This window comes from Ixodes scapularis, unplaced genomic scaffold (genome assembly GCF_016920785.2).
Source record: "Ixodes scapularis isolate PalLabHiFi unplaced genomic scaffold, ASM1692078v2 PGA_scaffold2__306_contigs__length_199485367, whole genome shotgun sequence".
Classification (NCBI taxonomy): Eukaryota; Metazoa; Arthropoda; class Arachnida; order Ixodida; family Ixodidae; genus Ixodes; species Ixodes scapularis.
Genome location: NW_024609857.1, coordinates 106374391 through 106399906, shown reverse-complemented (window position 1 = coordinate 106399906; position 25516 = coordinate 106374391). Strand labels below are relative to the sequence as shown.

The following is a 25516-nucleotide window of genomic DNA, read 5'->3' as shown; positions in this document are numbered from 1 at the left end:
AGCGTGGGGAAAACAAACGGGTCAGAGCGCCCCCTATAGTTCGATCTCCTGCCCAATAGCCGGTCATACAAGCACACGTCTATTCGCAACTCGGGACGATAGTTCAGAGATTGGCGGAGGAGACGGGGATAGATTTTCCAGGATTTCCCGTGCGCCCCCTCGCTGACGCTGATCAATGAGGTAAAAATAATTTATTTGTTTACAAATGCGAAGCGGTCATGGCAGGAGCATATTACAGGTTTCGTAGATGTTCACGTGCGTTAGGAAAACGAGCATGTTGATATTTAAAAGTTGCAGGAACCTCAACTTGCAAAGCTTTGTGGAGGGCGAGCGCGTTTTGGGCGCCGGTCACGTCACGGTTCGTGGCAAAACATTTTTTAGCGTAATGAAGATATCCTGGTATTTGCGCTTCGCCTGGCCATTAGTGCTCTAAGAAGTGAACCGCGCAGGGTGTTCCTTAAGCCCCGGAAGAGCACCGTTCACAGTACTGATGTCTTCGTGTCACAGGATCACAACTTGCTGTTCACCGTCGCGGTTTTAGTGTATTGCAACACGGTGGTTAGACTGCGCTGCGGTTACTCATATGAAGTTCTAGGATAAGTGACCGCCGACAACCGTACGGTGCAGTATTTCAACCGGAAGCTCGCGTTGAGCCTTTGAAGCATAATTTTCTGAGCGCGCCAGGAGCGTGGCATGCCGTGCCCCCGGTAGCCTGAGGGAACACTATATATGCTAAAACTGCCTATCAATAGAGGAATTATTTATTTCCCTATCAAAAAGAAATATTTTGTTATACTGTATACACTACATTTGTGTACCGTGTTATCTGCAACGTTGCAATCCGCCTCGCCAAAACTTCCCATTCTAAGCTCTCGTCACCAACGGCTGGCTAACACAGGCGCAATAAAATACTTCGAGCATTTTTTTTGTTTGTTTGTAGTTGCTTTAGAAGAAGTACATGTATTCTGTGTTTCTAAAGTGCTTCAACCGAATTCTCATGTTCTTTGTAACGGCCTTAAAACGCGAAATCATTCCCGATGTCTATTGCTCGACATACCGTTGCGCAACCAGTATTCTCCTTCTTAGGGCAAAAAAAAAAAAAAAAAAAAGGAACTCTTCGTAGACCGTATGTTGCATCACTAGACTACTTGGGGAGCCTTGGCCGTTACGTTAGGCACTAATTGAGCTGACGGCCACAAGATCAGAAATCCGCAGCGTATACTATAGACGAAAAGTCACCTATTAAATTAGACATCCTAGTCATTTTCTGCGACGCTGCTGCGAGGCGGAACACAAAAATTCATATTTTAACGGGCTCGCTTTTTGCGGTAAAATTGCTTCACACACGAACACGCCGACCGGAACCATGAGGTAGTAGCAGCACCAGGGCACCAAGGCTAGCCAAAGCCGAGAGTCCCTGCCACCGTCTACGCGACGCCTCCGCCGCCGCCGCCGCCGCCGCCGCCGCCGTCCCCGCTCCGCTGGTTCTTCGTTTGACCGCGAGAGGGCGAGCGGCGGACTGGCATTTCGAATAAGAAACCTACACGTAGTCCCTATAAATGTCAGTATGTGCGAATTTAAACTGTTACTGAACAAATTTTCAATCATGTTTGCGCAATATTGACGATTTGCCTGATTTGTTAGCGTGACCAATATGTTTTGAGTGGTATAGGTGATTTTGCGAAAACTACATCTTCGCTTAGAGCAGCATCTAGTGGGAGTGGTAAGAGGTTTTCGCGCTCATTATTTTATGCCACCGTGATCAAATCTGGTGACGTGCGTTATGACATTCGAATTCGGTGATGTTTAGATCAGGGGTCTCCGAACTCAGGCCCCCGGGCCGAATCCGGCCCGCCGAATTTTGCGATAGGCCCGCGGCTGGCCGAGGTCTTTCCAATGAAGCACGGCCCGTGGCCCGTTTCCAGCAGGCCCGCTGATAGCGGCGCAAAAACAAGCGCGCCTAAAGAAACGGCGCCACGGCGCGCTACAAGATACGCAAACTAAGATACCAGAAAGAACGAGACGAACACGAGACCTCTCGCCTATTATTAATTGAACATTTCATCACTAGCATTACCATGCTGAGTCCCCTGTTTCATGTCTGTGTAAGTGTGTTAGAATTCCAATTCCTTCTCCTGTTCACTGCTCCTCTTGCACAACTATCGCGTATTGTGCGCATTGGTGTTATGCTTCTAATTAGTCGCATGCACTACGCGAATGTGCCAGTTCCCATGTGCTTTGATTTTTGCCTTTTGAGTTTACTTGGTCAAAAGTGTTGTGTAATGTCATAATTAGCTAAATATTAAACTTCGATGTGGAATATAGGTACTTATCCACTTCAGGTTTCTTTTTAATACTCAAACATTTATCTCAGTGTTTAAATGCCTATCCAGGTTTATTTAGTTTTTCTTCGTGTACAAGACTACGACAGATGTCGAGACTACGACAGATCGCTAATCTGACTCTTTAGCCAAAATGTTTAGAGGCCGATGCTTTAAGTGAATAAGGTTATGATATTATTTTTATTAACACAAAGTCTAACAAAGCCCTTCTACGCGCACTTTTTCTTCTTTTTTTTTTTTGCGGCAGTTTTTTTTAATTTTTTGTTTTACTTTAACTTGTGGGCCTCACTGCAAGTTTCGCACGCGAGCACGTTTTTGCGTGATGACATTATTTTTCATCCCGCGGATATAGGAAATTGCATACCGCTAAGGTGTTTTCGCGTCCTATTTCATCCGTTATTTCGTTAAGACACTGATGAACCGCGCTTACATAGTCGATCTGCATAAACAAGCGCATAAAGTTATGCGCCTACGGGAGCCCATTCGACGACAGATGCGAAACAACTCTCTCGAAACTTCTTGACTTTGCCGCAACGCGGCGTGGATTTCGCTGGAATCGCCGATCATCTGCGGTAGGCTTATGGCGCTTTACTCACTCACTGTCTCTGCGCGCACATCGAATTTTTCAAATCTAATTTCATTCTGGATTTCGTCATTCGCAGGGATTTCCTTCCGTTGTTCGCAGTGATTGGCTATATGTGTGTTCTACATGTAAACAACGCATCGGATTTGTTTTTTTTTTTTTTGGCTTGGTCATTTCTACTTGCTACTTACCATTACTCCATGGCTTGGATAGGTGTTCTCTCGAGTTACCTTTTGCTGCGGTGTTGGCAGGAGCAACAGACTTGGGAGTGGCATTCGCTGGTCGAGATTCGTCACCTTTAGCGTAAATGATTACAATTGCTCATTTGCGAAATACGGCCATAATTCTTTTCTTGTCTTTTGTGTCTAATATTGTAAGATTTCAGACCAGAAAAATAACCCGTGAAAAAAGTAAAACTGAATAAAATTCGTGTGCCACATTCCTTGTAAGGTTCGAGTCCTTTTACGGCTCCATACACTCAAATGGAGAGACAGTACAGTGGCGAAGCATTTCACTATAAAATCGGCTCCTAACTCAATTAATCACCAGTCACAAAACATTAAGGTGAGTTAGTTTCTTCAACATACTAAACATATAACGCGCTGTGTAATTTCTCCCGCTTCTTACTTTCTTTCCTTGCAGTTGTGTATTGAAACGCCAGTTGTAATTAAAGTGCTATTTTTTTCTTTTTTTCATTTGTATCCTCGTCTCTTCCTTGGGATTTATCTACAGTAGTTAGTATGTTCTCACGAGTCACTTATGTTATCTATAGCCACTAATGCAGCTCACAGTGTTCACACGTTTTGATTCGTATTTCTTTATCGTTCATATTGCTTATACTCCGTTCCATATTATGCTGACAGCGCGGAGAAGCTAAGTGTTGATCGAACCTGTCCTACGCCTATCTTTCGCCACGTGATCACGCTCCCGCCCAAACCCACGAGCAGAGAGCGGGGTCAGGTGATGAGAGGAGGGCTGTTGATTGGTCCGGCGAGCGCGTAGCTTCCGTCGCACTGTCAGCTTATTGGGGGAGGGGGGGGGGAGCGGAAGGTAGGACTGCTGGCTCATTGGCTGCGAAGGAATCCCACGCGAGTCGCCACGGCCTGAGGTTCTCGACAATAGTGTGAACATCTGTCCGAGGTTCTCGATTTATCACGGCACTTCTCGAGGCAGCTTACGACAAAATTGGAGGAAACGAAAGTTTAAAACCTTTTCACAATAACGACGAGGACTCATCAATGTATATTAGGCTACTCCGTCAGCTTTAAAGGCATTCAAGCAGTTTGTTCGATGTGGACGTCATTTTTGTGACTTTCCTAATAATTGAGTTGATATTGAAAGGCAAACAACATTGCGAGTCGTGTTCGGATTGTCTCAGCACATATAGGCTACATGATCTAATGAAGTCGTTATTAATTCAATTAGTCAGATTTCATCCTAATTTTGACCTCAGCGAACGCTTAACTCTTCTTTCCTTAAACTATGGTTACTCTTGATTCCCTCATAATTATAGATATTTTTTTTCTGCTAGAGAGAGTAATTGAAATATTGTTTCTGTGGGGGAAAAGACACGCGAACACATGACCTAGATTCAGTTAAAGTCATTAGATCTAACCCCAAAACATAAAAACGACAACACGATAGAGATTGGATTGTGACACGCAGCGTTTATTTTCTTTGTTCCACATTCGACACTTTTGACGGGCACGAGAGAAAAAGAAAAGGAAGTACACTAGTAGGAGGAGAAGATTGCTCTTGGGCGAGAAAATAAAGAACTGACGCGAAGTATATCATCAGTTTCTACGAAGAGGTTAGCATGTCGCATTCGACAATACACCATTTTCAAAAGTCCGCGCCCTCGTCATTGCTTGGTCACAAACTCTGAGCACGTATTGGACACGAAGGCTGTGTAAGCGTTCGGCAACGTCTCGGATCCAATCACACGTTTGGCGTCCAAGAAATGGCAACCGTCAATGTTGCTTGATGGGCGTTTGAAAAGGGTCTATTCAGAACACAGCTCACCGTCACGGTTTGTTCAAGTACGCCGCAATTGTTTGGGCTCACAAATGCGAAGAGTTGTTACTCTGCACAGGTTCATGCATCCTCGTAACAATTCTCCGTTTTGTAAAACGGCGCCTCAGTTATCCGCTTTCCCTGTTACATTTGACCAATGCTGTACGGCTGTTTATCTGAGCACGGGTACCACCGATTGGACACGAGTGCAGCATCAACGTTCAACTAAGATATGTTTTCCTATCTTTTGAAATGACGCCCGATTTCTCCGCTTTACTTGGGAAATTTGGCCAGTGCAGTACAAACGCTAATCTGTGACCTTCGGTTCAAGCCAAATCAGGATGTCAGAGACTGCAACGGGTGTCCCTCTTCTGTGCGCCCTGACTTACGGCGAGTTACGAAGTTTACCGATTCTCAAGCTTTGTTATTTATCTTGCCGTATCGCTATACTACGATTCGCCAACTTGAAGATTCTTCCAGAGTCGTTCAAAGACGTCGGCGCGAAAAATCGGCTTCACGGTCCCGCAAAACGACTTGAACAATCCGTGGCGGATGGGGCAGTGGGGTACTCTCTCGACAACTCAGAAACTCCGTTTCACCTCAGGACAAACTGAACTAACAGAGTCCAAGCCAAGATGGAAAATTCGCACGTTTACTAGCCGAAACTACAGAGGGTATCTGGCACGCCCCAGCGAAGAACTGTTTCATATTAATTTTTAACACTCAATTTGTGTCCTTTAATGAAGTTCATTCTCTCTCTCTCTCTCTCTCTCTCTGAATTTCGACCAACAAACCGAAATCTCGCTTACACATCTGAGTGGAAAATTTTCGTAGACCGCTCTCCTCCGTCCGCTAGGCTGTGCGCAACGAGGATGCTGCTACTACGCATGCGCGCCGCTAGACTTGTCTGCAGAGATTCTTATCTCGTAGGGTGTTGCGGAGAGCCTTGTGGGACGTCAGAAACGATCTACGAAAACTCCTTATTGCGGTGGACATCAGCCGCAATGAAAGACGGTTGACTCGGCTGGTCCTGCGAGGCGGCTGACGCTAAGGTGAGACGGAGGGCGGGAAACGTAAAGGCTATCTGGTTGAGAGCACAATCTAGGAATCTAGACATCGCAAGAGGTAGAGGTGAAGACAGCCTACAAAGGGTAGTTTGAGGCAAAACATTCCACACGGTAGTTGCGAAGGATGACCAGAACAACCAGTACCACATTTAGAAAGTTTGCAGCGTGCATGGAGACTGAGGTGTGCGTGAAAGATAGTTCTGCGTGAGCTTTCACCACATGTTTAAATTACAAATTTCCGAGGATTCGTGAACATTTTGCTTTCGCAATTTTTACAAAGAATCCGTCGCATAATTTGTCATCGAATTTTTAAAATTTACAATGACAGTCAGACGAGTACACGCACCTGACGTCTTCTAAGAAGTTGAAAGATGCTCGACATACTGCCTGCTTTTTTTATGCTTGTTTTTATATTTCGCTGAAAGCGTATCTTAGCACGAATATATCCTGCTCCACAGGCCTCAAGCGTCTTCCTCATATTCGTCCCTGTGCACACAACAACGTATTAAAGATACGTAGTCGAGCTACACGTAAGCTAGAACATTGATCATCGAAGATAATCTGGAGACGTAAGAGAAGGAGGGCGCAGGTACACTCCGTTATTGTTTCCGTCGTTTTTCCGTCTTTGCGTGAGAGGATCGATTTGCCAGAGGCACAATAGCCCCCTTCAAAAGTGCGCGCGCTTCAGGAGCCGCTCCTAAGTCGCCATATTTTCAGGGCATCCACATTGAGCAGCACGCTCTGAACACGAGTCCGTGCTCGGTTCCAAAAAAATACGACAGCCGTCAGTGTTGTCTGATGGACTTTTGAAAGGGGTCTATTATGACCGACAGCGTACACAAAACAAACGAAGAAAAACGACACGAGAGCTGAAGCTTTTGTTCGGATATTATGTGCGCGTAACTCAGGTCTTAATTGTGCGAGATCGATAGTTGTACGCTGAAGAACCGTAAAATTATAATCCGTAAAACAGGCCAAACACCTTATGTGTTAGACACGTGCGGCGCTATGAAGACTGTGTGGGATTGCCCGAGTCACGATGCAACAATGAGGGTTTTGAGTGGTCCAAGTTGTGGAGACATGTCAGGCGCGTGTCTGGAACTGAAATATAGAGGAGGGCTTAGAGTAACAGTGTGTACCTGTGTCGAACGCGGTGACATATATATTCATCTTTTATATTATTCTATACTTTATGAAAAAGTAAAACGCCACGAAGGCAACGTCCTGACGATTTCACGGAAGATAAATATTTAACCCACATTTCTTTTTATCCTGGCACAAGCAGGGTATCGTGGTGGCCGAGGGCCTATCAAAGGATCGTCAGCTCCAAGAAAAAATGGCGTGCCTTCTTCACCCTCGCGAGGGAATGTTGAATGATACTTGTCACAACACAATTTTCGCCAAGTTCGTGGGAAATTTGCGCACCATTGTCGAGGATGCTTTTGATTAGCTATGTACAAGCTCTGTGAAATAAATACTACGTGTTTTTTTTTTCTTCCCGTGCAATGAGAGAGGCGCTTAAAAAGATGGAATAATGTACACCCGACCAAAACGGCAATGTGAAGCACTGCACAACTGTAATAAAAGGTGCGGTACTTCTTTTTTCTTAACATTAGCTTCCGATGTTGCTCAAAAAAGAGCCTGTTGTAAATGGCGCGCAAGGCTAATTAACTTATGTAAAAATTCCCTATGTACTCGTTGGCAGTAACGACAGCTATCTCGTAAACTTCGTGAAATATATAGGTGAAACAATTTTAAGCACTCGATGAATTATCCCTGACCAAATCGCGTAATTTCCAATTAAGCGAGCATCCGTCGCGGTCACTATGTTTTTTCTCACCGATATGAGCATGTATGCGCTAAAAAGGATATCGCGTTTGCGGTGTAGACGCATAATTGGAAGCTAATATTGAACATAAACTGCTTACAAAGCTTTAAATTCAAAATTTCGACTGCTTCGCATTGTGTGTCCCCGTCTGCCATTTTATAATCAAATTCCTGATCCATTTTTAAAACTTCTACCGACGGAAGAACTTTTTGTTTATGATGAGATCGTAGGTAAATAGTAAAGTGCACAATCAGATCAAAAAGCAATACTTGCGCAGGGATTTGATTTAAAAAAAAGGCAGGTTCGGAAGACAACATCAAAACAGCTTCCGTTCTGATTTTTGGTACCTCACTTGCTCAAATCTCGAGGCTATAGTACCAATATCAGTTCAAAGAATATCACGCCCTAATCAATGAGTCTTGAAACAAATTGTTCGTTTAGTTACAAAATTAGCATTCCTTTTTAGCGCATTACCAAGAGCCGGTCTGGATGACGAGTACACGGGGTGCACTCGCCATCAAGCCTTGTGCACGCAGTGCAATCGCTCCTTTCGCTCGTCGGTGACAGGTGTCGCTCGTGGCGGATGTTCAGCGCTTCCCGTCAATATTTCGGTGGGTTTCCAGGGGAAGACACGCGCCAACCGACCGGCGGCTAGCTGCGGTTGCCAGAGGGGCCAAGGGAAGGGGCACGCGCCTGGAATGTTTGTGTGTGTGCGTGTATGGTGGGGTCGATGGAAATGGACCGGCCTGCAGACCTCTCCTTCGCAGTCGCGCGATAAATAAATAAGGTCTTTGGAAGACCGGCGAAAGAAGGGGCGCGTACGAACCGTGCACCTGGCGCGAGATTTCCTGTACAGAGTCTGCGCGAACAGCGGCACCATTGCGCGTCACTCTTTGTCTCTGTCCGGCGTCGGGTGGCACTTCTTGGAGAGGTCGTCGTCAGGAGACGAAGGCCCGCTACTCGAAGTCGACTTGGGCTCGAGGTGCGTCCTGACGAACGGCGGGTAGTCGTCCCTGGTGCCCTGATGGTGGAGCATGTGATGCGGGTAGTCCTCCTCCTCGGGACTACCGGGCCCCAGGAGCCCCAGAGACATGCCGTGGTGCCTGGAAGGGTCGACCCCCGTCGGCGACGGTAGGTCCATCTGGGAGTAGTCGTAGCCGTTGGAGCTCTTGTCCAGCTCCATGTCAAGAACCATGTTGGGCTGGCAGGACGTGGTTTTCCAGTGGGTCCTCAGGCCGGAAGCGCTTATGTACTTCTTTTTGCACGTCTGGCACGTGTACGGTCGCTCATTTGTGTGAAGCCGCTTGTGCAGCTTGAGATGCACGAACTGCGTAAACTTGGCCGGGCAAAGATCGCACGCGTAGGGTTTCTGGCCAGAGTGTAACCGCAGGTGCGTCTTGAGGTTGCTGGTGCTGCTGAACCGCTTCTTGCAGACGTCGCACTGGTGCGGCTTCTCACCCGTGTGGACGAGATGGTGTTTCTGAAGATGAGCCAGCTGCGTGAACGTCTTGCCGCAGACGGAACACGTGAAGGGTCGCTCGCCGGAATGTGTACGTAAGTGCACCTTTAGGTTAGAAAGTTGCCCAAACGTCTTGTAGCAGATGTTGCACTCGTAATGCATCTTGCCGTCCTTCTTCTTGAGCGGGTATGGAAGAGAGCGGTAACCCCTCGGATTGCTGCCGGGGGAGTATGGTCGGTTGGCCCCCGGCGAATTGCTGCCGGACGGTTTGTCCACGGGTAATGGCAGCATCGGATGATGCGGCGCGTGGTGGCCGCCGCCAAACTCGGGTAACTTCGGGTAGGGCGACATCCCCGCTGATGGAGACGCCAGCGACGAATGCACAGTCTCGGGCACGGAGTACGCGTACATGTTGAAGTGGGCCGGCGAAAACATAGGCGCAATGCCGTTCATGTAGAGATAGTTGGCCGGCACAGTGCCAGGCACGCCGTACCCTGGGCCCACAGCCGAAGACACTGCGGGCTGCTGGTGCGCTTTGTCCGTCGAGTCGGGACTGTGCATCTCGGGGCTGTTTCCACTCGGTAAGAAGCGTATGCTCTTCTTATGCGGGAAGATGAGCGGCGGGTGGTTACCCTCGCCCGATGTGTTCGAGTCGGGAGCGGCGGGCGGCGACACCTCGTTCGACACGATGACACGCACAGGCTCCTTGAGCGATTCTCTGCGCAGCGCAGGGCTGCCGTCGGCTGCGCCGCGATCCTGGTACCGCTGCAGAAGGAGGTTCTCGAGGATGCCGGGAGCCGGAGGACCCTTGGGACTCTGCGGGGAGATCCTCTGGCCCATGCCCTCGTAGGTAGAAAAGGCCGAGCTAGCGCTGCGTTCCAGAACGTCCTCAGTAAACCGGGGCACGCTGGGATACTTGGGACTCCCTGGCTCACGCAGTCCACCCGGTCGCTTCTCGTCCTCCTTGTGCGCACCACCGCCCGGAGAGCTGGTGCTGTTGGGGCTCGGGTTCTCATTGGTGGTCGTAACCGCCGGAGGTGGCGTCGTGGAGGCACCCGCGCCGCCGCCACTGCGGTAGTGGTACGCCTTGGGCATCTTGATCTTGACCTTCCGAAACTCATTCTGCGGCGGTTTCTCCGGCTGTTCCGCAGCGACAGCGGCCGACTCGCGCTTGTCCTCTCGCTTGTCAGCTTCCGCCTTGTCCGCTCCGGCGCCACTTGCGGGCTGCTTTCGCTTGGCGTTGACACTGAAGTCGAGCACGTAGTTTTCGCTGTCGCTGTCGCTGCTGTCCTCGGGGGGCGTGAGCCCGTCCTCGGGCCCGCCATTGCTGTGGTAGCCCTCGTCGCTGCGAGTGCTGCCCTCGGGCGGCGTCAGCTGGTGCGGCCGGGAGTAGTAGGAGTCGTCTTTGTCCGCGGGCTGCAGTTGCTCTCCTGCAAGCACAAACAAATAATTCAGTTGTATATACCGCAAAACCATAACAGTAGTACGAGCAAGGTAAAAGAATAGATATCATCATCGACTGCAAATAATAGTGCACTAAGAATAGTTACAATTAATAACTTTTCTGTGTGAGAAGTCATGATCGCATTAGGCACGTGTCTCCTGAGTAAAAAAAATTTGTTTCTTCTGACGTAACAATTATGTGTCTAGTATGCCTGTTCAATAATAAAGAATAAGGCGTTCTTCTCTTCGACCAGATATATTAGTAGATCGTGCGTTGGGAAAGCAGGCCTAGCGGACCCGTGCTCAATGAGTGCTTTAAAGTGACGGCACGAGCCCCACTAGCAGTGCGTAGTTCTAGAATACGATCTACTCAAAGTCCCTACGGTGGAAGCTTTAACTTTTTCCAGACCATTTTTTTTTTGTTTAATAAACTGGGTGTCTTGAAAATTTAGTACTCCATTTGATTTTGTTCGGCCACTCACTCTGCTAACCCATATGCCTTTTTTAATAACATGATCTGGAGCAACTAAATTTCAGTCCAGATTAATAAGATTAACTGGACTGAGATTAAAAAAGAACGAAAAGAATTGTCTTTCGAACTCACACTAACACCTTGCGACATAAGACTTTGTTTCTACCCTGGATTGAAGGCGGGCACTCACGTATCCTCTGGAGCATGAGCTCTCCAGTGACAGGGTAGCTGAGCCGCTCCGCAAACTCCCGGCAGTACCAGACCAGGAGCTCCTGGTTGGGGTAGATGGGCTTGATGGTATAGAAGTAGATGTCCTGCTTGACCTGGCAAGCTACCAGGTTCTGGTTCTCGCTCGAGTAAGCCGGGTTCACGTAGCGCATCCAATTGGCCTTGCTGACGTCGAAGCCGTCTACGTAGTAGAAGGACTCGGACCCATCGTACACCCGCCAGAAGTACTTGCGGTTGGCGTTCGCCGGCACCGCGTCCTTCTGGTAAATTTCTCCCGTCAGGGGACCGAAGCGCGTCCCCCGTGGGATGTAGTCCGTGCTCCAGACACCCAGCACCTGGGAAAAAGCGCAGAAACACCAATTGAGTAACCTTCACGGGGACTTGAGGTGTGCATGTGACCGAGCAGTTGATTACTGTGAAATCAGTGCTTAGTTTGATGAAGTGCACGTCACATCGAGTGTCACACTTCCGGCTAGTCGTCGTAACTATGGCCCTCGGACTTCAAAGTTAAGGTATAATGTTCTTCGCAAAATAATGGTATACCAGGCAGACCCGCCCCCTCAGGACAATTTTATATTGTAGAAAAAAAATGCATTACGTTATGCTTGTATACCTCCATTTATTTTAGGTTCAACAGCCATTACAATGCCAATGATGTTGTGGTGCCGTAGTAGCCAGACTACTCACTACGCTGGCCAATAAAACCAGTACCTGCATTCGAGATATCTATCGTGATTCGTGACTTGGCGGAGGACCGTCAATACTTCGTCATTCTCGTTTTGTTCCTAAACATAGTCCTAGCATTACGACATTTACAAGCGCGCGACGGTATTTCAGGTAACATTCCACCTCAGCGGGGGTGTTTTTATCGACCCCAACCTTGGTGTTAGTCCTGCAGTTCTGGTTGTCCTTGAGGGTGATAAAAGTGTCAGTGACTCCCGGCTATCGTGGAAGTGTGTCACTTCAGAGCGCTATCGGCCCCGATTGCCGCCGGGGCAGCTCTGCCCCTCGCCCTGCAATGCAGGGACTGTCGCTGCTGCCCAAAGCTCTCTTGCCCTCGCGCGGCCTTCACACGTAAAACTGGGCACGCCTTATTTTCAACAAATTTTTGGCTCCAGACGGCGCAGGCTGACTTCTGAGAATCAAAACACAAAGAGTTCTGTGTTTTCTTTTTATGGCATTTTTGTTTTGCTTTAGATGCTCCGTTGAATTTGATAAAAATGTTCCAGTATTGCCAATCATCAAGAGCCGTGAATGTGCAGTGAAGAAACTAAAATCAGGACAGGACTTGTCATCTGAACTAAAGGATGTACCTGCCCAAACTTATCTCTTTTTGAATGTTTTTTTTTTTGTCTTAACAATCAACAATAAACGTTTTAGACAAAAAAAAAACGCGTTTAATGAATACTTGCTTTATGTCCTAGCGAATAAACGATACAACTACGAGTGGTCTTTTCAAAATAACCGAAAGTAATGCTTCTTGATGTTACAGGAAACAAGAGGCGACGACGACGACAACGAATGAACAGCGACATATTTTTATTCACACGCAAAGTTTGATGGCACTACTGAAATGATGCAGCTTTTCTCAGTGTCGGTTTTTTAATTTTACTTTTTGTCATACCTGTATTCTAAGCTTGCTATGCATTTTGTCCTTTTGTCACACTAGTCTCCTACTAACATCCTTTGTACACAAGCACATTTTTATGCATGTTGTATGTACTCCCATATATTGCCATTCTGTCCGCATATAAAAGAAATATTAAAAAAGGCCAAGGTTTGTTAGCTAAGTTCCACGCCAAAAATAGGTACAATTATTTTTAAAAAAGTGAAGTCATTAAATGAACAGAGAATCAACCACCTCTAAATAACGCATGCAATTGGATAATGTGATACACGAAGAAGCACAAGATAAAAACAGATAGCAACAACTAGGGTGCCTCAATGTCCTTCTGTTTAGGGTGATGCCACCCTTTGTAGTACCCGATGCCGACAGCAAGCGCTCACGGGGAAAATACAAAGAAATGGACGAAAACAAAATGTCGCCATAGCACAGTCAGCGCCACAAACACATGCAGAGACACGCTCTTTCACTCGCTTCTGAACAAAAAATAAAAATAAAAGTGTGGGACAAAATGGCCAGATCTCTTCACCCTAAAAAAAACGCACATGAAGGCAATACCCTAGCAATAACTAGGCGCAAGTGTTTCTACAGCAGAAGCTGGTCGGCATTCAAACCCAATACGACTGCAATAAATATTTTGCCTTTAACGTGCATCGCAAACTTCAGAACAATTACTCTCTTAAAAAAAAGTCGGCCGATAAAAAATTAATCTCATGCCCAGTGCAACGCGAGCTACCAGGAAAAGTATAAAGAGACTCGAACACTTACGTCGCTGAGTGTCTGCGAGGGCTTGAGCAGCAGGTTTCTGGGCAGGGAGGCCTCGGCCCTGTTGGTCTGTCCTTCCTCGCATGGCTGGTCTCGTACTTGGTACACCGCCAGATGCTCGAAGTCTTCCTCCCGCAGGCTGCTGAGGTCCACGGATCCATCTTCCATCATATGCACCTGTAAACAAAAAACACGTACGTTTGATTTTTATGAACAAACGCTGAGCAAGAATAAGACTGCCATTAACGGGTACGTTCAATTTGGCTTTGATGACATCACTAGTCTTGTGAATGAGTTAATAGGGAAGACTGCGCTATTCTGTTTTTTTATGGGTTCAAACCCGCGTTCTATGTACATGTTCTATGTGCACGCAATCCCTGATGTCTTCGATATCTTTCAAGCATGAATCGTCAACACATATTAGTCAAACACGACATAGCTATCTAACACTAAAATTCTTTGTGTCGATCGACTTTATATTTCTAAAAAGTGTGATTTAGTCGACCGTCGTCGATGTAGTCGATAACATTCGACCGTTGTCGACTATTAACGTTTTGCAATGTCACTTTAGGCAGGCAAGTGTAAGTTCAAAACGTCGCCACTGCGTCTTCGACTTTCATTTTCAGAGTTTAATATATATTCGATCGACTAATGTTATTTCTGGTGCAAAGTCTTAATTAACATTTATTTCATTTTATAAACTGGAGGAAGTCACATGTGTGAGCAAGATTTTATTCATTTTAGTTGCGAACATTTTTATCATAAATTGGCAGCATTTGATCTTTGTACTAAGTCTATAATATTTTTTGAAGTCGCATTATAGTCAAGAAAACACGGATTCAATCGCGAAGCTCAAAATGCCAGACGCGTTCCCAGCCGATTCCTCGTATCCTAAATCCTCAAAGCCAATCGGACTTAGCCAGACTAACTACGCATCTAATCATCAGTGAGCAGCCAACAACATCGCAAATCCATTTTGTAAAGATCATCCACGACGAATAGAGTAGCGCACGATCCATTATAAATACCATTATCCCACATTTTGTACGTGGAGTCAGACTGAAGAAACTTATCACATCGTAAAGCAGCATTTGTCAGATACATCCAGGTGTCTTCTTTCTTGCACACCGTCACACATTCTGATGTCGAAGACGTGCACGAATACCGCCGACGAGCAGCAACGAAACAAAGCCGCGATGATGTGTGGGGGACAACCACAATCTGCGTAGCCCGGAAACACGACACCCCGAAACAAAGGAACGCCGCACCGGCGATAGCTTATATATGATCTCCCCCGTGGCCACTTACATCATCGACGGACTCCGCGACGGTGTGTAGGTCAAGAGGAACCGCGAAGGCCGGTACGGCGTCCATAGTGGCGGTCAAGGCCAGGCGGGGACCATGAGCTCCGGTCTGTTCCTCTCCGCGCATCGCTGGACGACTTTTGTCTGGTCCAGCGAGCCGGCCCCGGTCTCAACTTGCTCTACTCTCCTCGTCGGCCGGTGAGGAGAGGCCTCGGACAACTTTCACTGTCGACGTCGCTCCTTTATTGGCTGCCCCCAACGACGACGTTATCGGACCACACTCCGTGCTCTCGGGGACAGTTGGCCGCCGCTCCCGCGACTCCCGTTGCGACAGTGCCCGTCGCTTATCGCCCTCGCGAAGGCACTGCTAATCGTGGCTTGGTTTTAATGTGGCGTTGTACGCGATGGGCAGCTGGTGACGCCGTTCTTTCTGCTTTGATTGCCCCTCGTGGGTTCTTTTGTATTTGTAGTTTTCTATTCTCTGTTGGCTGGGAGCCTGTGGAATACCTTGAAGGGACGTGTGTTGTTTGAATTGAAAAAAAAAAAAAGTTTCGCAGCTTTTTTTTTTTTTTTTTTTTACTGAGACTATATTGCCGCAGGATGCTTGGCGCGCGGGCATAGCCTTGAAAGCTCCGTTTAGCGTTCTATTTCGTTTACCCGTCTGAATCCGTTGTGGTCGAACAGGATTCTTGAGCATGTCTCGACGCGACTTTGTGGTCAATTTTACGTGGCTACTTGGAGATCCCGTTCACTCTGGAAACAAAGATTCTATAGGTATCCAGAGACACAACAACCTCTTCTCTCTTCTCTCTTGTTTCTTTTTTTTATATTATTATATCGAAGTATATGCAAGATCTAAATTATTTTGCTTTTTTGAATTTTCGTCAGTAAGATGTTGGGAAAGAATTAGAAATTTAACGGTGTAGTTTTATTTTATTTTATTTTTTTGTTGTTCATAGAGATGAAAGACGACTTTCTGGGGCAAGTTTGAATGCCTGTAATCATTTTTTTAGAATGACTGCAAACAAGTAGGGGTGTGACATAGAGTCCCTCTCGGGGCCCTTATGTGATAATAAATGAAGGAATCAATCAGTCAATCAATAATGCAGTGTCATGACCAGCTACGACTTTATCAAAAAGGCCTGCATGTTGGTCGTGGACTTTTTAGCACTAGAAAGGAATGAGGCAGCGTTACTCGATTTGAAAATCTTTTCGCTTTCCCCTATGAAAAAATAAAAGAAATGATATTGGGGAAGCTCCAATTTTGGTCACTTTAGTTCAATAAAGTTTACAAGACAAAGTGAACCTGTAATCCCAAGGTTTAGATGTTCTAATTAAACACCTTAGATTCGCTCATTTGCAAACCGGACCCTTCTCATACTGCACTTAACTTTTCTCAAGGTGGAGATGTTCACACCTGGTTCACAGATAAAAACTTGACTAGAGGCTAGTTACTGGCGAAGAACTATAAAACTATGCGCAGCTACGAATACTTTATGGCATTCTAAAAAGAAAGCGCAAGGAAAGCCATCCCTGCATTTATTTCTGTTAATGCGCGTTTGATGTATCCTTACGGAGCTAAAATAAATTAGAGCAGTGATGCAATTTGCTTTACCGTCCGGATTCTCCTTGGCGGTGAGAAGAATTCATATCCAATTTAGTAAAATGTACTCAAACAATACAAGAACGAGCTTTGGTTGGTTTCATTATCCCCAGGCAGAACTTCGAGCTTTGTGAATTCACAGGTTACAAAAATTATTCGCTCAGTTATCCCTGGGGTCAGAGTACCGTATTTTCCGGGCTATAAGTCCGCGGACTATACATGTTTAAAAGTTGAAATTTCTGGCTGTGCGGACTATCTACGCGTGCGGACTATACAGGAATTATGTTTTTCAAGATCGTTTATTATGACGAGACGTGACGAATTTCGTGCACGAAAGTGTATGTTAATGATGATTTATGCACATTATAGGCTGTATTGTGCGCTAAAAAGCAGACATTTGTAAACGTGTGCCGTCTATGAGAAGATTTTCGTGTCGACTTAGCACCAGGTGCGGAAGCAAAATCTTTTATTTTTGACCCCAAATTTCCCCCTGCGGACTATAGACCGGGTGCGGACTATAGTCCGGAAAATACGGTACTCATTTGAGATTCAGTACTTGTCAGTGCAACTGGCATCATATCTGCGTCAGGTATAATTTAGATACAACACCTAAATGTGATTGTCAGGCACACGGTCGTGTCGAAGGGATATCATATTTGCACTCAACAGCTAAGAACACGGCCTGGTTTAGCAGAAACGACAGTAAAACAAACAATGTAAAAAAAAGTTTGAGAAAAAAAAAAAAAAAAAGCCGGTTGCGTGTGCTATGACAGTATACACCACTCGAAAGCTCCAGCCCCAAATGCACTAGCCGCCACATGCGGTGCGTCAAACAAGGACGCCTCGATGCATCGCTGACAATGACGAAAGGGAGAAGCAGTGTCAAACATACCCTGCAAGTTCCACTTTATCCCAGCTCCCCCCCCCAACGAAACCATGGGGCGCTTTTCTTTTCTTGTTTTTGTTCAAGTTCTTGCCCTTCAACAGCCCGCCATCAGACAGATCCGCAAAAAGCGACACTCTCCCCCTCCGCTGCATTCTACAGTCAACTTACTTGACTCCGGCTTATTGGAATTAAAGTGGGTTCACACCCCGAGCTCAAAGACCCTCCCGAGATGTTTTATTTTCATTTTTTTTTTTTTTTTTTAGGGGAGGGAGGGACAGGATTCGGCTCGCTTTCATGCCTCACTGCTTTCATCTCACCGTGCCATCGAGCTCGCCAACATATGACGTCATCGCTCTAGTGATACAATAGCGATGGGGCTGTCTGGAGGTTTGCGAAGGGCTTCCCTTGTGATCCACTCTCGCGCGCTTTGTTGGCGTGAAGCAGCGTCCTTTGTGAAATGGGACTGATTGAAGTGCTCGCGTCTGTGGACCCTAAAGCACGAGGGCCGCGTGTTTGCCCTGGAACGTCATCTCGGCTATGGTACGGGCCCTCGAGGTTCAATAAACGACGACGATGATGATGATGTTTGGAGCAGTAATTACAATAGAAATGAACTAACGCCGTTAGTAATCCTACGCGTCAAAGGTGCGCTTTGTTTGAAGCGTGCCACCTGAATGTGTTCGGTCTTTCTTTAAATGTGTCACCTTAGCGGAGAACACCTGTCGCTTGTATCAGGCATAACGGAATTCGACCGCGTTGCGCTGCTGTCGCAGCCGCGCGCACTTCCGTCGAGTGTTTGTGCAAGCCACGCTTTCGCGCTGATAGCGGATGTGTGTACGTTTTGTTGATATATAAACGTCGCGTATCGCACTGTTTTGCTTGACAAACACGAAACGGATAGGATGAATAAGACTCACTATTGTAGTAAAGTGTTATCGGGCTCCACTTTCATTTTAAGTTGTCTTTTTTTTTAAGTCCGTTATTTGCAGCAAATACATTTACCCGGATACCGGAAGCAAACGAGCATAATTCGGTTACAGCGTTGTCAACATTTGAACGTGTGCGGTGTTCCTAACTTTGTTTATAGATATGGTATAAATAAAACGAAAATACTCCCACCTGCTTTTTTATATTCTGTAAACATATAGATATTTAAGCAAGAGGAGAAAAGACTGCGTTATCGCACAAACGGGAATAAATTGTACTGCAAAATTCTACAGAAATGTTGTCGTTTCCCCAAAACAAAACTTCTGAACTTTTTCTTTTACATCATAATTGATTGGATTGGACTGGGACTTAATTAAACACAATCAGAGCTATCTGCACGACTCGAGTTTCTTTCGTCGCTTTACTTCAGCGTCGTTCAAAATACGCACGCACAATAAAATGAAAGAAAGGCAAATATCTGCGGTGATTTACAGGATGTGTACACGTTCTTCAGGTTGCTAAATAAACAACAACAAAAAAACTTCAAATCTTTTTTATGAAAACAAAAATTATGACAAACAAATATGTCAATGCGCGAATCGTGTGCCGCGTTCAAATCGTAACGACACCGGAACACATAAAATGAATCTACGAATACCTAATATTTCTGCTGGCGCAATCGGAACCGAAGAGTACCAATATACGACACAGCCTCTTCTACGGACAGTATTCAACGAACAAGTTTCCGGCCACGAAAGGGAAGTGAGAGCAAGTCATTCAAGCCCTCCACGAGCAGTTCCAAGAACGAGGAGGCAGTCTTTGGTGGTGTGCTATAGTGATAGTCCCACAAAGTGATACTAAAAAAGGGTCTCATCTTTTCAACTTTCCTAACTTCGTGCCAAGCATACTTCTGTTCTCTCTCTAACTCCCCTACTCTCACACACACGCACATTACACTCTACAGTCCGAAATAAAACTAAAATAATCTTTAAAATTTTCGCTACGCTTCTCCTACCTTTTATTTTTCTTTCTTTTTTTTTCCTCACCACTTGGGTTTCCCCAATTGCAAGCTTACCTACCTGCCTTTGGCTTTGAATCCTATGTTTAGTTATCTTGTTTCGCGGAACTGCACTTTCCCTTTCTGACTCTCTATCCCTCTCGTATTTGAAACGCATCACACGCCTCTATGTCTTATGACTGCTCCTCATCCAATGGGATTGCAGCATTAACCGATAAGAGTGCCGAAGCACAAATTATGAAGCGTAAACATTGTGTAACGCCCCGCGTTTTTGAAGTCGTCGGTGACAATAGTTTATGCACAAACGCCGTTCGTGACATGCATTTCCCGCATTCTTACAACGATTGTCTGATATTGTTAGAAAAAAAGAAAACATGGCGTTTCAACCACCCAGGAAAATATACGACTTCTTTCATATGTGACTCTTCGTGAAAGTTTTGAAGAGAACAGAAAAGAAAACGAATCGTTATACCAGGGAGTTTCCCCCCATTACACCGCGCTATGGGGACCGTAAAGGCCCGTTCACACATGCAGCGGAGCGCTACAAGCATAGCGCTAACCTCGCGCTAAGCACGTGCTGACGGCAGCGTTCACCAGCTTGTATCGCACCGTAAAAACTGTTGCTCATGGCAGACGATAAGTAGCTGATGGCACGTGAGGAGCGCTACATCAGCGCTTCGCTGCATGTGAGAACCGGCCTTTATACTTCCTGAGAGTTAACTGAGGAGGTTCCTCTTCGTACAAAGCAGACACCTCAAACTTACTTACGGCACACTGTTTCATTTTTTTAGGTTTCTTTTTTTCTTCTTTTTTTTTTTTGCAAAAAAAAAAGAGAAATAGAAAAGTTACTGAAGGTAGCGAAATTAAGGATAATCTAAGAGGGAGACATCTCGGGTTATAACAAGAAATCTGTGCATATCATTACGTCCTTTATAGGCACTGACCTCCTAAATGCCGAAGGCCGTGACACCGGGTGACGCTTTTCACATAATTGGTTCTTCGTCGCTCTTAGCGGCCACTGCCTAAACCTCATTGCCTCTGAAGCGATAATATAAAGTCGAACTGGTTTATCTCGACTTAAAACCAATTCAGACGGTGTGATTTTACTTGGGATTTAACGATTGCAACGTCGCTCGTGCAACAACAACAAAAAAAAAAAAAAAAAGAAGGTTTGGGGATAGCTGCGGTGTCCGACGTCGCAGCTGCGAATCCGCGAGCGAAATCGCACCGTGTGAATCGCACTCCACGAGTGATGAGAGCGCACGTGGTTCCTATGCACCAGCACGCGGCTCCTACGTCACGCTGATGCGGTGGCACTGCTGTCGGTGAGGCGCGTGCGAAAACGCTTCATCTCACGCGGTCTCGTGTACGTGCAGAATGCGCGCGAAGGAATCTTTGGCAGGCTTTCCAATCGCTCGTGCTTAGCTCACGAGCACAAAGATATTGCCAGCCTACCAAAGGTGTATTCGCGTGCATGCTGCACCTCAACGAAGCTTGTCGGCATCGGTTGTTTCTGTTTGTCACTCCAGTAGGAGTAGGACCCGGGCATTTGTGAAACAGAGCGTCGGTCTATAGATTATTGCGAGCATGGCAACCCCGACTGGTGCCCTAATCGTGCAAGCACATGCTACGTGCGCGTGAACATAGCTTAGGCAAGCTTGCAATTGCACGAGTTTGCCTGCACGAGCAGAAACATGGCGGCGGCTAAACGCCTTGCTTCAATCGTCTATGAAAAAAAAGAAAAACTCCGCTCACTCTTAAGTTGAGACTGCAGCCAATGCCACAAGAACAAGAGCTCAAGGTCGCTGCTTTGAAGCGTTCTTCAGCAGAACGAGCAGTCGCGCTAGGAATGCACGTGTCAAAACCAGGAGCACGGGCTCGCTCGCGCTTGTAGCTTTTACTGCAGTCTCAGCTTCAGGGTGTATAAGACCATTTTGCTATTTACAAACGACTTCCGGTCGCTCCGTATTTGCAAGCCCGTCGATCTTGCTTATGTCACCAGCGCTAGAAAGCATGCATGCTACACGAACATCGAAGTTCTAGATTTATGAGGGCCTCCGGTTCTACAATTTAACGTATTGGAGGAGGCAAGTTGGTTTACAAAAATATTCGAAAAATTTGAACAGATCTTGCGCTTCTTTGTTTTTCTGGCGTTCATGTCTCGGAGAATGGATGGGTAAACGTTTCATCGACATTTCAAGCAGTCGTGTTAGGGTGGGCTTTGTTCATTCTTTTTAAGAACCGGGAGTTCCGACTGGTGGCGTCGCCGAGATGTTTCGGTGGCTCCCTCTTATGGTTTCCCTCCGTGACGTCACGACTGGGATTTGCCTCGCCGTGACGTCACCAGTTGTTATTCTGGCTACTTACCATCGGGTGCGACGACGAGTTTGATGGTGTGTTTAAAAAGCACAGTGGAAGCTAGGAGCCATCGCAATCCGAAACTAGCACCGTCAAATTTGACAATTTGACAGTGCTCATATGCCCATGGTTTGGCCAATGGTGGAAAGCTGACCACAGCGACGCTTTTGGCCGCGCACATCGCTAGCTCTGGAATCAACAGGTTGAATTTTCGTGTTTGTTTTTGGTCAGAAAAATTTATGATCACGATTGCACTAAACAACTGGTCAGAGCGAAGCGCTCGTGCCCAGACCGTGCTATACTTCGTCTCACCTTAGCATGAGACCATTGTTAGCCGCACATGCCAAAAGCGCGAGCTAGTTGCTTTGCATGAAGCATCGGCGTGTGCAGGAGCGCTTGCGGCGCAGCGAGTGCTCCAGTCCAAGCAGTGTAGGCTAGGCGTTCGCGCTTGCGCAGCCTTTGCAGTTAGTCCATGTTGAGGTGACATAAAGTATAGACAATTGCAAGCATGGCGCCCCGATTGGCGCCCCATGCACGCAAGCACGTGCAACGTGCGCGTGAACGTAACTTTGAGAAGCTTGCATTCGCACGGGCATGCCCGCACGAGCAGAGACATGGTGGCGGTCAGTCGCTTTGTTATGCTGTGCTAGTAAACACCGGGTTGTGGAGAGACCATCCTCAATAAAGTATAGAATATTCACTGGATGCCATATTTGAAAGCGATGTTTAGAGCGCATGCTCAGAACGAGCTCACGTTAATACGCTGCTAAGCCCGGTAACCCTGATGGTGCGGAATTCACGTGGCAAACAAACTGTAGAAGCTCACCATCAGCACGTGCTCGGCAGCCGCACATACAGCTATGGCCGCTGGTGAATTCTCCCTAAACACATTTTCGACAAGGGCGCATCCATCTTGAATGTCATCACTTCGGGAATGCGGTAAAACATCGTTTTGATCTCTCCACGCCTCTGGAAGCTGTTTACAAAAAATGCGTGTTTGGCACACATCCTTGTTTGGCCTCACCTATATTTTCTCCCATAGTCCAGTTTGCAATGTTTTATTATTGTTTCGTCCCGCATACCAGATACGAAATCTACGTGACTAAAAACAAAAAAACAAAAACTCTATAGTTTGACTTTTTTCCAAATATGTCTGGGTGACATCCGTCGAAGATGCATTCATGGTGAGTGAGGGGTTAATGGGAAGTAAATGAGCAAAAATAAAAGAAGTAGTCGTTGAGATGATGTAGCGCTCATCATCCACATGAAGAGTGCTGAATCACTGGGTTGTGAACACTTGCGTGACGTCTGTTATACTCCGCAGAAGGGAACCTCCCACGCTTAGAACACGTTCAACGGCCCAGCATAGACAAAGGTGGCGGCAAGCAAAAGATGATTATTGAAAAGGTCCATACGTAGTAAGCGCTGGCATTGCAGCGCCGCTATCGTGTAGTGACACTGATCGCCTCGTGTTGGGGAATTGCGGTGCGACGCTTGCTTGGGAGCGTGAGAGATATGAGGGCAAGCCCCTACGTCAAGCGGTGGGCCCCGTTTTCTGTCTGGACTTGCCCGAGCTCGATGCTGCCCTTATCGGACCCTCGGCGATCTCATCACACGCGAGGCTCTCGCGGTTCAAGGCTGGTTGTCCCAACGAGGGTTCATGACACGGACTTTCGGTCTCCTGGTCAAGACCCGGCGCTTTAGTTGCGCAAGCGCCATGCACTTTTTTTATTATCAGCTCTACGTCTCTCACGCTATCGAGAGAGAGAAAGAGAGGTGAAAAGTGCATTGCGTTCTTATCTACACACATTTTTTGTTTGTGTTCTTTTTCTTTTTTTTTTTACTCGGCGTTCGTTTTGAAAAGTTTACCGAAAGAGTCGTTCGGACTTCGCGAATGAGTGATAGGAGTGCCGAAAGGTTTCTTTTGAGTGCACTCATACCCTTTTTTGTCACTGCACTTAGTACAGAAAGACTGATTAGACATGAGTACAAAATAAGTGTGACTCCGCACTTGTATCAAATTTATGCTTCGGGTTGCGCTAACATCTCGAATGTATGCAAGCTTCGTATCCTCTACTCCAGAGAATCTTAAACGTCTTTATTCTTCATAAAATACCCCTCTTGCTACGCCATCAAAGACTACCGACTTCATGGAAGACCGCCATTACTACGATATAAATGTCATTTACTTCGATAACAATAGTAATCAAAGTGACCAGACTGTATTTCGGGCAGTGTCTATTGGTGTACAGGTCCCAACTCACGTGACGTCGGAGGAATGCACGTACAGTCGGGCGGACTAACGGACGAACACATTTTAGGTATTAGGGGGTTCCCTTAAAAAAACCTCTGACACACCAAAAAAAAAAATTGTTTTTTCATGCTAGGCGTTGAAATGGCATATTAGGACATTACAAAAAAAACTTGTTTCACTATAGAGGTGCGTAGTTTTTTTTTAAATAAAAAATAGAAATAGGAGGCCCAATTCAAAATTCCCACCAGTGCACTGTGACGTAACAGTGTACCGCAAGGTGTCGGGGCGGTGAGAAGGGAGGCATCGACATACGTCACTAAAAGTGGGTTCGCAGGAAGTCACGTCAGCTTCACTCCTCGTGCCCTCCGCGACCGTGCCTACGACTTTTTTTTATTTTCTGCTCTTTGTACGAGCGATTGTAGAAAACGAAGTTTCAGTTCCACTAGCTCTTTATCGCTGCACCGTTGGTTAGTTTGCGTGCGGTAAAAGTTGAGGACGAAGAGTCAGTGGATCGACGTGATGACGGTCAATGATGAAAGCGTTGCGAGTACGAGCCAATGTACGAATGCATGCCGTCAGTCCGATGATACAGAGCTATACTGGGCACAAAAAAGCTATCAAGTTTTGAAAAAAAAATTTTAGAACGCTCGCAGAAATTAGGATTGCTTGCGTACGACACGTTCAATTGCATTGCTGAAGCTTCGGACACCGAGGTCGTCAAATCATCGTATACTCTCCAGGCTGAAGATGCCTACCGTCTCTCGGAAATGCGTGCACTGTGATCTCTTCTTCAGTTGCTGAAATACCGGGACAGACCCTCACACAGCACCTTCTAGGCACTTTAGTTGATCACGTCAATTCACTGACTCCTCTTCTTCTACCTTTACAGCAACATTAAGCGACGAAAAGCAAATAAAAGAAACCTTGTCTGTTTGGATATCGCTCGTGGAGGTGCGGAGAATAACAAAAATATTTTTAAAAAAATATTACACGCGCTCGCGGTAAGCGCGAGGAGGGATACAACTCACGTGACTTCCGCCGATGCCTCCCTTCTGACCGCCCCGACACCTTGCGGTACACTGTTACGTCACAGTTCACTGGCGGGAACTTTGAATTGGGCCTCGTATTTCTATTTTTTATAAAAAAAAACTACGCACCTCCATAGTGAAACAATTTTTTTTTGTAATGTCCTGACATGCCATTTCAACGCCTAGCATGAAAAAAAATTTTTTTTTGGTGTGTCAGAGGCCTTTTAAGCCAGGGTCACACTGTTAATTCATCATACAAAAGACGGTCTGCAAACACGAGTCACCGCAACATCCGTGGTTCGAATGTCGCGTGC

At 46.4% G+C, this 25516-nt stretch overlaps 1 protein-coding gene across 1 annotated transcript; it reads right to left on the bottom strand.

Annotated features, from left to right (window-relative positions):
* Positions 1-4572: 4572 nt before the first annotated feature.
* On the bottom strand, positions 4573-15249 carry LOC8041191 (PR domain zinc finger protein 1). The gene is made up of 4 exons (XM_029974821.3): positions 15133-15249; positions 13828-14001; positions 11398-11770; positions 4573-10722 (listed from the first exon to the last, which is right to left on the bottom strand). Exons 1-4 carry the CDS (start codon positions 15196-15198, stop codon positions 8720-8722), a joined length of 2616 nt encoding a protein of 871 aa, XP_029830681.2. The 5' UTR covers positions 15199-15249; the 3' UTR covers positions 4573-8719.
* Positions 15250-25516: the final 10267 nt, after the last annotated feature.

Coding starts and splice junctions, on each gene's coding strand:
- LOC8041191 (XM_029974821.3), bottom strand. CDS start 15,198: ATGGACGCCGTACCGGCCTTCGCGGTTCCTCTTGACCTACACACCGTC. Junction 11,771..13,827: donor CCTCGCAGACACTCAGCGAC/GTAAGTGTTCGA, acceptor GCTTTTTCCCAG/GTGCTGGGTGTCTGGAGCAC. Junction 10,723..11,397: donor GCTCATGCTCCAGAGGATAC/GTGAGTGCCCGC, acceptor TTGTGCTTGCAG/GAGAGCAACTGCAGCCCGCG.